The following is a 15,577-nucleotide window of genomic DNA, read 5'->3' as shown; positions in this document are numbered from 1 at the left end:
AGAGCAGAACTGAAAGGATCCTTCCACTCTTTCACTCCATCCTGAGTTTGTGGGGAGGGAGGGAGACACAGGGGCACACAGAGGTGCACACAGAGGTGCACACAGGTCCACACACAGGTGTGCACACACAGGTGCACACAGGTCCACACACAAGTGTGCACACAGAGGTGCATACACAGGTCCACACACAGGTGTGCACACAGAGGTACACACAGGTCCACACACAGGTCCACACATAGGTGCACACACAGGGGCACACACAGGTGTGCACACACAGGTGCACACACAGATGCACACAGGGGCATACACAGGTGTCACACAGAGGTGCACACAGGTGCACACACAGATGCACACAGGGGCATACACAGGTGTGCACACAGAGGCCCACACAGGTCCACACACAGGTTCACACACAGGTGCACACACAGGGGCACACACAGGTGTGCACACAGAGGTGCACACAGGTACACACACAGGTGCACACACAGATACACACAGGGGCATACACAGGTGCACACGCAGATGCACACAGGGGCATACACAGGTGTGCACACAGAGGTGCATACAGGTGTACACACAGGGGCACACACAGAGGTGCACACAGGTGCACACACAGGTGTGCACACACAGGGACACACACAGGGGCACACAGGGGTGTCCTTGCAGCAGAGATTCCCAGAAGAGAGACTGTAGTGAATGCAAGTAGAAGACCGCCATTTGTTCATGTTCCCAGTTTAATATCAAAACCACCTCCTTATACAGGAGTGGCCACATCTCTGTCCTGTTTTGTGAGGAAATTTACAGAAAATGCTGATTTTTTGGCCTCTGTGGAGGTGGATTAGGGTGGCCCTGGGTCCCAGCACTTATGCCAGGTCAGGAACTAGGCTCTGCATTGGGCTGTTTTGTGTTTGTTGGTGCACGAGCCTCGGATGGACTCTCAGGGCTCCGCATGTCTGCCAGGGAAGAGGTGCCTAGAATTAGAGAACTGACTAAAATTAAAGGCAGACTAAGACAGTAATGAGACTGGTGATCCACAGAGATCACTGGAAGGAGGGCTGGCTAGGAAGGGAGTGTGAGAGCAGCCAGCTTTGCCTGCTGGCTTTCAGCTGTCTGGAGAAGCACCTCAGGCTCAGCCTGGGCAGCGCTGGGAGAAAGGCTCTGAGCTGACATACTGACCGGTCAGCAGGCTCCACATGTCCCTAAACAGGGATACTGCTGAGAAATGTGGGACTTAATGATTTTCTTAGAGGCGCGTGCCAAGGAGTATTCAAATGGCATAGCTGTTTACTAGGAGATAAGATCAGGTGTGCTCACCACTCTATGAACATCTACTGTGACAGACACGTCATGTGGTGAGAGACTGCACTTGAGAGCCTACATGAGTCGTAGCACTCACCTCATTGAAGTGGACGTCCTGCATGCCGACGTCTTCCATCATGGAAGCCTCTTCATCAATGTTTGGTGTGATGACTCTGAAGGCTGTGCACCCCTGTCTGAACATGCCTAGGCGGGGAGAGGGCAGAGAGAGCACAGTCAAACCGAATGTGGCTGGAACTCATGGGTTCCTCCTGCCCTGTGTGTGTCTGTGTGGAAGTAAGTGGCTGATGTGGAAATCTTTCCTGTGTGATCCCAGCATAAACTCAGGAGGCTGGGGACCATCATGGCCTCTCTCCAGTCATTTCCCCAAACTTCACCTCCAGACCCTCAACTCTTTCATTTTGTTACCCACCTTAATCTGCTCAGCCTTCAAATAAACTAAATGCTGAAAAATGATGAGTAAGTCAAGCTAGTGGCAAATTAACATGGAAATGAAAATCTGATTAGGTGGAAAGATCGTCAGTCAGACACCAGGGAAACCAAAGCCATCACCCACTGAGACCTAAGTGGCTCAAAGACAGTTGCTTCCTCCCACTAGTCGGGCATCTCACCCCTTCAGTGGGGGACGACCCTCGGACTGGAGCCCTTGCCTGTGAGCTGAGGGGCTGCCTTGCTGGAGAAGCAAAAAGCAGCAGTTCTGAGCCTCAGAATCTGATACTGTTAGCTACAATGTATCAGTACTGCAGTAAAGGGCAATTCCTTGAGCTCAAGGAGGACACCATCTTAAGCCAGCTCAGTATCAGTGGTGTGACACATGTGAGAAAGACCTTGGCTTGCTAGGCAGAGGCGTTTGTGATACACATTTGTTCAGGTTTCCAGTCAATCCCGAGTTAGTCATTTCCAGTCAGTCGTGAGTTAGCCAGAATTTCCACCATGGTGCTCACACAGCCTTGCTTTGATTTGATATGGAAAGCAAAGAGTCCCCACAGAAAAGCTCTGATCTAGGGACCTGAGGAGACATTAACACCCCTAAAACAAAGGCATAAAAGTCAACCACTGTGTTTCGGCAAGGTCAACGAGAACCACAAAGCTCAAAGCTTTCCTTTCTGTGCTCGTCACACAGGGACAGCCGGGAGAGACCCACAAAGCCCAGGTACAGAGGGAGAGACACGCAGAACCGTGCAGAACCACAACACACACTGCCACAGCCCTGGAGAGCCCCATGAACAGAGCAGCTGGGGACCCTGGGGAGCTGGGTGACCCTCAGGCTCACCTCCCCGGCTCTTCCTCTGGCAGGTGCTATGGCTGTGGGGGAAGACAGGTGGTTCCCGCTGGAGTGCTAGGTCAGCTTCTAAACACAAGGAAATGGGTCGCCTGATAAAAGGACTCAGTAGGAAATACTGATTTCCTCTCACTCTGTCTTGGATGTCTGACAGCCCCATTCTACAAAACAGACACTTCGTGACCTTGGTACCTGTGACTTTATAATGCCTCTTGCTTTGTAAGAGTACACTTCGTGAGCTTGGACCAGGCACTGCTGTTCTTCGGTACTGTGTGTGCAGATTGCTACCCTCCCTAGAACCCTAATACTATAAAATGCCACCCTGAAGGCTGCACAGGTAACTGCCTAACCATGAATGAACTCATGGGAACAAGAGCATGATACACAAATATGGCCCCCAAGACCCCTGGCTGGCACGGCTGCCTTCTTCTGCAAAAAAATCTCAGGGTTACATTCCAGAAGCTGTCCATCAGCTTCCTGTTAGAACTGTTGCTGATTGACTAACAGTTCTGGTGGGAATATATCTCAAGGAGAAATAAAGTTGTTTCGGCTTGTATCAGCTGGTCATGGGCAGCCAGGTGCAAAGCTTATTAGCTAGTTTTTGCAGAGCAGTATGAAGCTAGGACAACATGCCATCCTCTCCACAAGACTGGTCCTTTTGCTTTGCCCATGGGGGCAACTGAATGCTACAACCAGGGGTAAAAGGCCAACAGCGTATGCAGTGCAATCCCTTGCCTCCCGATCCTTCCGAACGCCCTCTTCACGAGGCTCGGGCTCGTCCTTACCTTTCCGGGTGAGATATTCTGCCACCAAGGCTGTCACGTGGACATAGCACATTGCTGCCTGGAATAAAAGACAACAAAGGACAGCTCAGTACAGTCACTCAGAACCCCAGAGGCATGCCCTGTCCTTAGCTCCTAAGACACTGACTTCTGACAGCTGAACAGTGAGGCAGATGGCAGGCAAATGCTGGGCTTTCCTCCTATTTACAACTGCTGTATCTTAGTGCAGAAAACAGAACCTGCACGCTGAGGATCATTCCATTTTTCTTAAAGCAAAACAGTAAGTATTTAAAGAAAAAGCTTTCTTCCCAGACTCACATTTCAGCTAATAAAATTTCCTTTCAACTTAATTTATTTTTAAATATTTGTGTGTGTATGTGTGTGTGTGTGTGTGTGTGTGTGTGAGAGAGAGAGAGAGAGAGAGAGAGACAGAGACAGAGAGACAGAGAGACGAGAGGGAGGGAAAGAGAGAGAATCTGTTTGAAATTCAACCTCTACATGTGTTCAGATGCCTGTCGGAGGGAGCTGGATCCCATGGAGCTTGAGTCCTAGGCAGCTGTGGTGGCTGTGTGGTACTCAACGTGGGTGCTGGAAACCAAACCCAGAGCCTTTGGAAGAGCAGTGTGCTCTTAACTGCTAGGCTATCTCTCTAGCCCATGGTCTTCCAACTTGAACACTGAAGGCTGTATTTTATTTAAAAACAAACAAACAGACAAACAAACAACCCCCCCCCCCCAATTCCAACCAAGTATCTAGGCTAGGGTGTAGCTCAGTAATTAATGTATGTGTTCAGCATGCCTTTGCTTCAAGTCCCCCTGCGCACAGAGATCAATACTTATAAATGTCTTAAAAAGAGAACAAATTAAGTCGCCTGGTTATTATCAAAATCAAAGGCAAGTGTTGGAACTGAGCCCATGCTGAGTCTCCAGCACCAGGCAGTCTTCGTCGGGTAGGTGCTGCCACCGTGTGCTGCCTGTGGGTACTGAACACCGTGTGCAGAGGCTGCCTGCCTGTGTGTGCAGGCACTCTGACCTGCGTCTAGCTGTGGAGGAAAGAAAGCTTCTGTTCACTAGGCTATCTGATTGTCACAGTGTCCCACTGCACATGGTCCTGCAGTTTCACAGCACACAGCTGGCAGTCACAGGATGGAAATAATCGATGGATTTCTGAGAAACTGTACAACGCCAACTACAGTGGGAGCAAAAGGCAATCTCTTGAAGTGTGCATCCTCTGGTGGGCGAGCTAGCAGCGAGCAGGTAGATGGCAAGTGTTTCCTTCTGCTCTGCGGGTCCTGCTGTGATGCTCCTGCCTCAAATGTCCCCTCTTCCCCCCAGACTGTGACCCGGAGACGACTTCCCTCCTCTTGGCTGCTTTTGTGTAATTTTCTCATGGAAACAGAAATGGAACAGAACAGGTCTCAGAGTGTGACACAATTTGGAAATAGGGTTGTTGTTATTGGTTAAAATGAAGTCACACTAGTACTGGGTGGGCCTTGAATTCAGTGCAACTGTGCCTTTAGGGAGAAGAGACCTATCGTAGAGGAGTCCATGTGACAGCGAACGCCAGGCAATGAATGTTGGCTGACCACAGAGATGTCAAAGTCAAAGTGAATACTCTCACTTTGGTAACACGGCTGCCATATGCAATGTGTCCAGCCACAAATCTTGGATTGGTCTCATTGGAACACAAAACTTACATGCAGTCATTGAGTCTCCTTGAACTTTTAATTTTACATGATGCCATCAAGGCACAAAGGGCCTAGAGAAGGTGGTGTAATGCCAGAGAGTTAGGAATGTGTGGTCCTGGGTCTGAAGTCTGTCTCCACGCCTACTCCCTGCCATGCCGGCTACAGACGGCAACATGTCTGCTCTGAAGAGATGGGAATGTTCAAATACCTGCTACACATCCCAAACAGGAGAACGGGATTCCTTATCATTATTGTAACAGGAAAAGCTAATTCTACTGTGAGATCGAACGACAGAGGAGTCTTGGTGCAGGAGAAGATACTTTCAGTAGTGGGAAACCACATAAATATGCAGGTAACCCATTATGCTCTGTCTCTAGTGACTAAAATGCCCAGACACCTGGGACATCACCCCAAGCGCAGATCTCCTGTTTGCGTGCATGTATGAGGCACTCCGCACTGCTTCCATTGGCTTGTTTTGATTACTGGTACAATTTTCCTTGAAAGTAGCTTCAGGGAATAAACCGAGGGCAACTATTTCTCAAAAACTCAGTCAAGAGGAAGGCAGGGCCCCTACCTCTGAGAGATCCCCATTTTTAACATGGATCCTTGCCATGCTGTCCAGCCACGTCTTCCTGAGCTCAGGGGTGCTGGCGTAGGACTTAGCCAGGCTGTACTGGAGGTCCACTAGCATCTCTGGGTCGTTTTCATGTTCCTTCATCTGGGCTGTGGCCATCAGGACTGTGCGGATCCTCTTGGTCAAATCTTTCACATCAGAGGAGAAGCTGGTGTGCTAGACAGGGGGAGAGAGGAAGGACTTATGATGATACACACTAGACAGGAAAGAGAGGAAGGACTCATGACATCACCCATTAGACAGGAAAGAGAGGAAGGACTCATGACATCACCCATTAGACAGGAAAGAGAGGAAGGACACATGACATCACTCACTAGAGAGGAGAGAGAGGAAGGACTCATGACATCATCCACTAGACAGGAAAGAGAGGAAGGACTCATGACATCACCCACTAGACAGGAGAGGAAGGACTCATGACATCACCCACCAGACAGGAGAGGAAGGACTCATGACATCACCCACTAGACAGGTGAGAGAGGGAAGGGCTTATGATGTCACCTACTAGACAGGGGAGAGGAAGGACTCATGACATCACCCACTAGACAGGGGAAAGGAAGGACTCATGACATCACCCACTAGACAGGAGAAAGGAAGGACTCATGACATCACCCACTAGACAGGAAAGAGAGGAAGGACTCATGACATCACCCACTAGACAGGGGAAAGGAAGGACTCATGACATCACCCACTAGACAGGTGAGAGAGGGAAGGGCTTATGATGTCACCTACTAGACAGGGGAGAGGAAGGACTCATGACATCACCCACTAGACAGGGGAAAGGAAGGACTCATGACATCACCCACTAGACAGGAGAAAGGAAGGACTCATGACATCACCCACTAGACAGGAGAAAGGAAGGACTCATGACATCACCCACTAGACAGGAAAGAGAGGAAGGACTCATGACATCATCCACTAGATAGGGGAGAGAGGGAAGGGCTTATAATGTCACCTACTAGACAGGGGAGAGGAAGGACTCATGACATCATCCACTAGATAGGGGAGAGAGGGAAGGGCTTATAATGTCACCTACTAGACAGGGGAGAGGAAGGACTCATGACATCACCCACTAGACAGAGGAATGGAAGGACTCATGACATCACCCACTAGACAGGAGAGAGGAAGGACTCATGACATCACCCACTAGACAGAGGAATGGAAGGACTCATGACATCACCCACTAGACAGGGGAGAGGAAGGACTCATGACATCACCCACTAGACAGGGGAGAGAGGAAGGGCTCATGATGTCACCCACTTTCTTGTGATGCACACACATCCTATGACCTGGCAGTCTTGGGGTGAAAACAGAAGTTACCTTGATGAGCCGGTCACTGTTGGCACAGTTGTTGATGATAGACAAGGACTGCTGGAATCTGGTTCCTCCAATGCCAACCACATCTGCGATTAGCTGGCTGACAGAGATGATGACCTTAGGGACAGACACACAAGCAATCAGTTCACCTTCATATGATGGCCAGGTTCAGCTGCTGGGCTCATTTAGGACGTGCACAAAGCCTCTGCAAGGCAAGATGTGGGGGCTGGGAAGACAGTGTTGGAGATTTTTTTTAAATCACTTTCAAAAATCATTCTAGAATTTACTTGTTTTCCCTTATGCATTTGCCCATAAACTAAAAAGGTGAATCAGAAAGAGCACAGAAGAACAAGAGGCAGGCACACCCACACCACCGAATCGCTGCTTACCTACTGCATTCTGGGTAAGAGGGGAAACATATTATGCTCTCCTCAGTATTGTTTTGAACTTACACATATTAAATATTCAACAGGTAGAAGGCATTTTCTTTTCACAACATGCAGATGTTAACTATACAATGTTCAATTTGCCTTTGTGGAGTCTATGAATAGCACTGCCCTGACTCAGACCAGCATGGAGGCCCTCCCTACCTGCTTTCCCTCCTTATATCCAAGTACAGCCACTGAGTATTGTCAACTGAATCCCCTCTTCCTTCTAACCTCACCATCCCTCATCCAGAATACCATTCTCTCTGACCTAGATTGCATGATGTTTCCGATTGATGAAGTGTGCACCTCTTAAGATCTACTCTTAAAAGTGGAGCTGGAGTGGGTGGGTCTTCTGAATATGCAAAGATTTGGATGCATGACAGCATGTCTTCTCTTACTTCTCACCTGTGTTCTAAGCAATGAAGGGCTTTTCTAGCTTCCCAGGTGGGCAATTCCCTCAGTGCACCCATGGCCCAGAACATGCCTAATACCCTTCAAGTCACACGCCATCTTCATCCTGCAGGCTCTCAAAGAGCTGACCCTGCTCTCCAGAACCCCTAACCAGGTGCTCTTCCTGGTTCTCTCAAGACTCTCTATGGAAATACTGGCCTTGCATTTGTGTAGGGCAGGGCCAGGGAAGGATCTGTTCTGTTCCTGGTTATTGCCCTTAGTCCTGGAACCTTAGGTCTGCAGACAATGACTATTACATAAGAAAGGCACAAATACAGATAGAAAAGGTTCTCCCATCACTTGGCCACAGAAAACACATCTACAAAAGTGTAGACTGTTGTCTGCACACAGGTGAAAAGATAAGGCTACAGCATGTGATTGGGCAGTGGAAAAAGAAGGCTGGCTGAGAGTTTTAGAGAGGAGACAGAGAAAGGCAGAGAGACGGAGAGAAGAGATGGAGACGAGGAGACAAGATAGAACCTATAGGAGAGGAAGATGAACCTGGTCCACGTGGCTTGAGAGAGTCACAGGTAGCTATGTATATCATAGAAGGACAATAATGTAGGGTACATTTGCCCCATTGAGGTGTGCAGCTTGTATTTATATCAAGTGAGTTTTGAGTTCTTTGTGTGGGCATTTTGGGGGTTGAGAATTTACAGTTATAAGTCTGACTGATAAATTACAAGCCTCTAGTGTCTTCATTTAACAGGGCTAGGGGTTTAGAGCCAGCAGCAGCCAGGGGCTAGCAGGAGGCGGATGGCCTGGGAAGATACGAGCAATTCCGTAGCAGCGAACCTTGGGAAGTTGGGTAGATCACCTCTTAGGGATAGCCATGGGGGCAGGGAGGCAATGTTGCCAGAGTGTAGTCGGCGTTAGAGTGGATTGTTTCTAATAATTATATGCTACACAAAAGCACACAGGACTTGCTGTTATCTTAGCTGGTTCTCAGAGCAGAGAATTCTGGACATTTTAACCAGGCAGACAGGAGGTATACTCATAAAGAGAAGACAGAAAAACCTATTTGGGGTTTTTGCTTTTTAAGGACTTAATATTAAGTACCTTGATCCAATAAAGTACCAGTTAGTTCAATACTGAATCAATAGCTAGATATTGAGCTAATGATGAGACATGTGACAGGCCACTAGCAGCACACGTGACCTCCAGCTCTCCACTTACAGCCTTTGGTGGAACGGATGAAGGGGTGTGTTGGTCAGGGTGACCCTTGGTGACACCCGTGCCCTGGCACAGCCAAAGCACACGCACCTGTAAGTGTGTCCGAACAAAAGACTTCTTCCCTGTGTAGTCAAAGTTGTTCCTCATCAGGAAGTAGAGCAGCTGAGAGGCCTCTGTCCGGATGGAGCTGAGCTTGGAGTTGCAGCACTTGAGGACCTCATAGCACAGGGAGGCACACATGTCTGCCCGCCCCTCGTAGAACGTCGAAGGGAACTAGACCAAAACACATGGCAGACAGAGCAGCAAGGTCAGCACTCCCAAGATGGCCTCTGCTCCAGGCAGAAGGCGAGAAACCCCTAACCTCCAGCAAGACCACTGCCTTGAAGTAACCTACCTTATAAATTAATGACCTTAAGGCAGTAAAAACATTTTTTAAAGCCATTTCTGACTGGTGTTTTTGAAGGAAACACAAGTAGACATCAAAAACTTTCTTCATGAGAGGATTATGTCCATGGTCAGCTAGGAGTTGGTTCTGAAACACATTGGCATTACTGTTAGACAAGGCTAAGATCTTGAAGACATGTCATACTGTGTATACACTAAATTATTGTATCTTCCAAGCACAAACAAGACTGTGCTACAAGCACTCGGAGGAAAGTACAGAATCCTCCCCTAGATCAAGAAAGACCTTTTTCCCCCTTGGAACATTTACTGCTGCGGGGGTGGTTAACCTAGAAATCTAGAGCATGGTTCACAGCCTCGGTACTGACCGGGTTCCCAGATACTCATTTTTAACCCCACATCAGCAATGGATTCAGGAGCTGATATTTGGTGGTGTGTGGATTCTAACATGGGGGTGTCATTATAGGTGTCATCGAATTGATGGGTGGGAGTCATAAGTCCTGTCCTCCCAAAGTGAGGTCCTTCCTCAGCTAGGTTTTCTGGGCACATAGTTTGGAGGGACAAAATGCAACGCTTAAACGTGCAAGGATCTGCACAGATAAACCACATCCTGACAGTCTCTTCTGTGAGATAGCAGCTCTAAAACTGGTCTTGTATTCCTGCTGTCACAGATTGAGGTTAAAAATCCCAGCATGGAGAAATTCCACCTCAGGTATTGAGCTACTGCCAGCTGTTAGCTGCAAGGCGTGGGAAAGACACCCATGATGCTCTTGGGCTATATAAGTAGCCTTTCTGTCTGTACCTGCTCTGCACAGGTCCATCCTCTAGTCTCCTACCTTTTCGTACCACAGGGTCCAGGCAGAGAGCAAGCCCCAGTATAGTGCACAGCGCTGAATGTGTTCTCATATTCACAGCCTAGGTATAGACTTTTTTTTTTTAAGACTTTATTTATTTTATATGAGTACACTGTAGCTGTCTTCAGACATACCAGAAGAGAGCATCAGATCCCTTTACAGATGGTTGTGAGCCACCATGTAGTTGTGGGATTTAAACTCAGGTAGTCAGTGTTCTTAACCGCTGAGCCATCTCTCCAGCCCCTAGGTATAGACAGGCTGAGGGAAGGTGGAAGTGCGGGGATTAGACCCCACACCTAAAGCTCCTCATTTGTCACATCAGGGCTTGGGCCAGAGAACTGACAGTTTTAACAAGCTCCCAGGAGTGGCAGCCACAGTAGAGGGGCTCAATGCAATAGGCAAACACTGCTCTACAACCTGCATCTGTTGACTGTATTTCCCTCTATCCCAACTGGATTCCTAGAAAGAAAGACACTTAATGGGGGACATGGGTGGCATGGCACCTCAGGAAGCGACATAGTAAATAAAGAGACATGATATGGGGAGGGGCAGTCATTATTTTTACTGTCACTAGTAAAGAGAAAGAAACATTTCTGAGATAGTCTCATGTAGCCCAGGTTGGCCTCCATCTCTATGTAGCCAAGGATGACCTTGAACTTGTGATCCTCTGCCTCCATCTCCCATGTGATAGGATTACATGCACCACTCCTGGTTTCTGTGACAGCGGTGATCACACTTTGAGCCTAATGCATTCTAGGCAAGTATTGTATCAACTGAGCTAAGCCCCACCCCCTGCCCAAGAAATATGTTTCATAAAAGGTAGAGAAAAGAAGTAGAGCAGGACTTTGGTTACATTTCCCTAAGACCCTTGCTAAACATAGCTTGCAACACTCATAGAAACTCAGTGTTTTCTTTCTAGACTAGAAATGGAAAAGGACCCAAAAGCAAGCTGAGCAGAGTAAGGCTCCTAAGAGACAGAACACCGTACAATGGTATACATGGATACAGACTTTACAATCAAACCCATTACTTTGATTATTAACTCAGTCCTTTTTTTAAAACTGGTTTTGGATGGCGAGGTGAGATGGGATAAGGTTTTCGGAGGGGAAACCAGGAAAGGGGATAACATTTGAAATGTAAATAAAGAAAATATCTAATAAAAAATAAAAATAAAAAAAAGAACCTGGTTTTGGTCTTGTTGCAAAAACAAAACAAAAAACAAAACATTTGAAAGGCATGCATCAATGACCTAATTATTATTTGCTAAATTTAAAAACAAGACCCATCATTTGTGCCCCTGTCTTTAAATATCTAATACATTTGGCCATGTTTACAGATATTCAAAGCAGAAATGCCTGGTTAGGTCCCCATGGTTATCATCTGGAGGGCTTAGGCTAAATGCTTCCTTCTAGCCAAGACACCTCCTCCAGGGACAGCCTGTGGCCTCTCCAAGCATGCAGCACACCTGGGCCAGTTGAGCTTTACTACATATAATAAAGGGATTCAATCGCTTCACTCACTACTGTAATGTTTCATTAAGGGAATCTTGAGATTAACAGTCTCTTTAAAGAAGCAAAATCAGCTGAAGTAAAAACACACACCATGCATGTGTGTTGGCTGAGCTTAAGAAGCTGAGTGGAGTGCATTTACCGGATTAAAGACGTCTGACCTTGAACAGCGCGCATTTAATACGAACCTTAAAAGCCAGTGTGAACAGAGAGAGGGTGTCCAGAGCAGTGAGGCAGACCTCAGTAGCAATGTTGGCTTCGAGAAGTGACTGGTGAACAACATCTGCCTCCGAGTGGCCGTAGCCTGTGTGAATCAGCACAGCATTACTGTCTGGGGGGTACAGGCAACAGGACCAGTGGGGTGTGACAGTGACAGTCAACTTTTGATTATTTACAGAAGGTCCCCTTTCAAAGCCCTCTTCCCCCTTTGCCTCTGTAGGGAGGAGGCATAAATAATGTTTTCATTCAAGGTGCATCTGTTCCGGCTCTGGAGGCACAGTGACAGCAGTAGCCATTTACAGAGTGCTTGCTCTGTGCCAGCTGGGACTGGGAGCTCCCATCATTCTCCAGTTACTCGGCAGCCCCAGGAAGGGTGCACCTTGTTAAACACTTTCTGCAGATATGGAAAGGGCAGAGATAGGCCACGGGTCTTGAACGAAGTCACCAAGGCAGTAAGATGGCGGTGCCAGCATGTCCACCAGGACAGACACAGTCTGAGCGGTCACAATGGCCAGAGTACTGACAACGCTCCGAGCAGCCCATGAAACAGGTGACAGGTACCTGACCCGGGGCTGACAGCTGGCACTCAGTCCAGCTGTACTTCTTTATCTGCGTATGGCTTTGGGCGAGTTAGCTATCCTCTTTATACTTTGGCATCCCCATCTACAGGACAGGGCTAAAGGTATCCACACTTCAAAGAGCTTAGTGAGGATAAATTCATTAATATTGTGAGGTTCATAAAAATGTACCTAGTACAGAATGAGCAACATAATGCTCAGGTTGGTAGGACCAAGGTCTGAATTTAGTTTGAGTCATAAGTGATAATCGAGAGTTGACTGTACTGCAAATAGTCTTCTACTTGCTTTAATAACGAGCATAAAAGCCAGTATATTGGAAAGATATGCCTAGGCAAAGGAGAGAGGACCAGAAGACCTGTCATGTAAATTTAGCTTCGTCATACACAATTTACACATAAACTGCAATTTTCAACAATGGCTGCAAAATCAATTTAGTAATGATATAAATGCAGTTCGACAATTTGTGATATTAAATTATGAAATGGAATGTATTAGCAGAAACACACAGAGAGGATGTAAAGATGTTACCATGGTGTCTTGCTTATACAGGAAGATGGCAACACAACAGGACACAATGTAATGACTTTCTCCAAGGAGAGTCTGAGAAAGCAACACTTACTAATTGGTCATTTTTTTTTAATACTCCAGAGAGGAAGGCATTAGTTCAGCGATCCAAAAAATAAAGTACAGAAAACCTATAGAACCTCCTTGAGATTATTAATGGGAATTGCCCCTTCAACCCAGAACCTACACTCCAAATTCCTATTTGGGTCACTGCACCAGAGAACTGGCAAATAGGATATAGGCAAACAGGAGGAAAGACAGAATAGTAGAACCTTGCTCTGATTGATGGAAATATGAGTTATAGCTCTACAAGTACTACAGAGGAGCTTTTAAAGCCACAGAGATGTTTTAAGACTGCCATGCAAGCTGTATTAAGTGTGCTCATCCAACGCTGTTTTTCAACAGGTGGTCCTGAGCTTTTACATCTGTGCTTCTCTGTCCCCCTTGTGTTAGTGCTGTCTCCCTCCTTATGAGGATATAGAATATATTTAATATCATGTTAATTCAAATTCTTTGTTTTTACCCAAGCAGTTTTCTAGAGAAAAGAAAGATGGCTATTTGGGTGTATTAAGGACATCTGTACTGCCTTTTAGTAAGCCAAAGCATCCTGTACTGGGTGGGATGTGATAAGATAGAGTGAAAGAGTAAAGTATTGATGAATACTGCTGAAGAGATATAAACCATGGAAAGAGGGGACCAAAGCCCAAAACATCAACACCTATGATCAGGCCAGCCAAAAACGTGCACATAGCTCAAAGGGACCTTTAAGCTGTCATCTGAGCTAAAAGTCTGAAAGGAACATGGCTTAATGGTGACTTTGTTTTCTCTTTATAGAATTGTCCCTTTCTTTCTATAAAACATATAGGCTAAGGGCATGCGAGTAGCCAGTATAAATAAGAAGGCCTTCTACTGACCAATCCCCATAGCGCTGACCTACTCCTAGCAAAAAGCCTGGAAACAGAATCAGAACTTAGCATGTGTTGTTTTAAAGCAGAATCAATGTGTCAGGCTACGTAAGTGTAGAATTATGTATACAGGTACAGAAATACAATAATGACAAGATTTCTCTAAGCTATCATGCCATGCTTAGCCATGACACCATCTACCCAATCTCCTGGGACCAGAAAGATGGTGGATAAAGGGAGGAGAATGTGGTAGGTATTGGGGCTAGGTACATCTATGAGCACAGACATACAGGCATGAAAATGTCATAGGAAACCAATTCTGTACATTAACTAGAACATTAACTAATGTCACAAAATACCACTACTTCCTCTAGGGGGCAGTAGTGTGTGTGTGTGTGTGTGTGTGTGTGTGTGTGTGTGTGTACACTGTGTGGATTCCCTCCACCCTTGCTCAGCCTGTAGGAGCAATAGGACCTTTCCAAGGGTGACATCTTTAGATGGCATGCTGTGGGTTGGTTTGAGAGTCCTCAGCATTCACAGATCAAATATGTAAAATTTTCAAGTCACTCTCATGCCTACAGTTAGACTTGTTTTAATTTTATAACAGTGTTTGTGTGTGTGCAAGCATGCGTGGAAGCAGAGGTAAACTCGCTGAGTGGCTTCTTGTACAGCCTCACTTTATAAGAAAGTCTAAGACTCCATTTCACGTTTGGGGGGCCTGGGGACCAAACTCAGGTCAGGTTTCACAGCAAGCATCTTCAGCAGCTGAGCAAGCTCACCTGTCCTCCTCTAACTCATTTCTCTAGACAGGGCCTCTTCCTGAGCCTGGAACTTGATGCTTTGGTTAGACTGGCTGGCCAGAAAGCCCCCGGGTTCACTGACTTCATCCCCCAGGGCTGGAGATACACACCAGCATGGACACTGGGAATCTTAACTTGGGTCCTTATGTTTGCAGAGCAAGCACTTTGCTAACAGCCATCGTCCCAGAACCAAGATTTTTTTTTTTTTTTTAAATCTCAAATGAAGAAGTCCTCCATGATCATCTATTAAACATAACCTACCCAGAGCTTGCGTATCCATCCTGCCTGATTCCCTACAACTCCATCCGTAGCCTCTTCCCCACAGACCCTGTTATCAGGATGATCTGGGCAAAGGAGGAGGCTGCCCCACAGTCACATACGCCTTTCTGATGGTCAGGACATGTGAGGCGGAAGATGGGTCTGAAGCACAGTCTCACAAGCTGCTTCAATTTCCAAGGCTGACTTTCCTCTGTGGAACCAAAATCTATATTTTTGTTTTAACTTTTCTTCCTTCTGGATTGCAATACAAATCTAGAAGATCAATAGGTTTGGGTATATAAACAAACATTGGACAAGGAATCTTTCCTGCTGAAAGGATTCCTCAAGTGCAGATGTACTATCCTAGACAGGTTAACTAATGATGTGTGGCTTTATGAGGGGTCAATGTACTTTATGTAAAA

The 15,577-nt window shown here is 46.7% G+C and overlaps 1 protein-coding gene across 20 annotated transcripts in view; it reads right to left on the bottom strand.

Moving 5' to 3' along the window:
* Dock9 (dedicator of cytokinesis 9) overlaps positions 1–15,577 on the bottom strand; it is a 263,468-nt gene that overhangs the window by 31,021 nt on the left and 216,870 nt on the right. For 9 of the 20 annotated variants that reach the window (XM_052190600.1, XM_052190606.1, XM_052190598.1 and 6 more), the window contains exons 39-46: positions 12,020–12,135; positions 9,462–9,599; positions 9,158–9,340; positions 7,020–7,133; positions 5,643–5,858; positions 3,385–3,442; positions 2,591–2,668; positions 1,397–1,503 (exon numbers count right to left, since the gene is read on the bottom strand). In XM_052190600.1, coding sequence (XP_052046560.1) covers positions 1,397–1,503; positions 2,591–2,668; positions 3,385–3,442; positions 5,643–5,858; positions 7,020–7,133; positions 9,158–9,340; positions 9,462–9,599; positions 12,020–12,135 — 1,010 coding nt within the window. Of the gene's footprint in view, positions 1–1,396; positions 1,504–2,590; positions 2,669–3,384; positions 3,443–5,642; positions 5,859–7,019; positions 7,134–9,157; positions 9,341–9,461; positions 9,600–12,019; positions 12,136–15,577 lie in introns of those variants that run through there. The other 11 variants (XM_052190607.1, XM_052190613.1, XM_052190614.1 and 8 more) reach the window with 3 other exon arrangements.

This window comes from Apodemus sylvaticus, chromosome 8 (genome assembly GCF_947179515.1).
Source record: "Apodemus sylvaticus chromosome 8, mApoSyl1.1, whole genome shotgun sequence".
In the NCBI taxonomy this organism is placed as follows: domain Eukaryota; kingdom Metazoa; phylum Chordata; class Mammalia; order Rodentia; family Muridae; genus Apodemus; species Apodemus sylvaticus.
The sequence above is the reverse complement of the archived record's forward strand: the minus strand, read 5'-3'. Positions and strand labels throughout refer to the sequence as shown.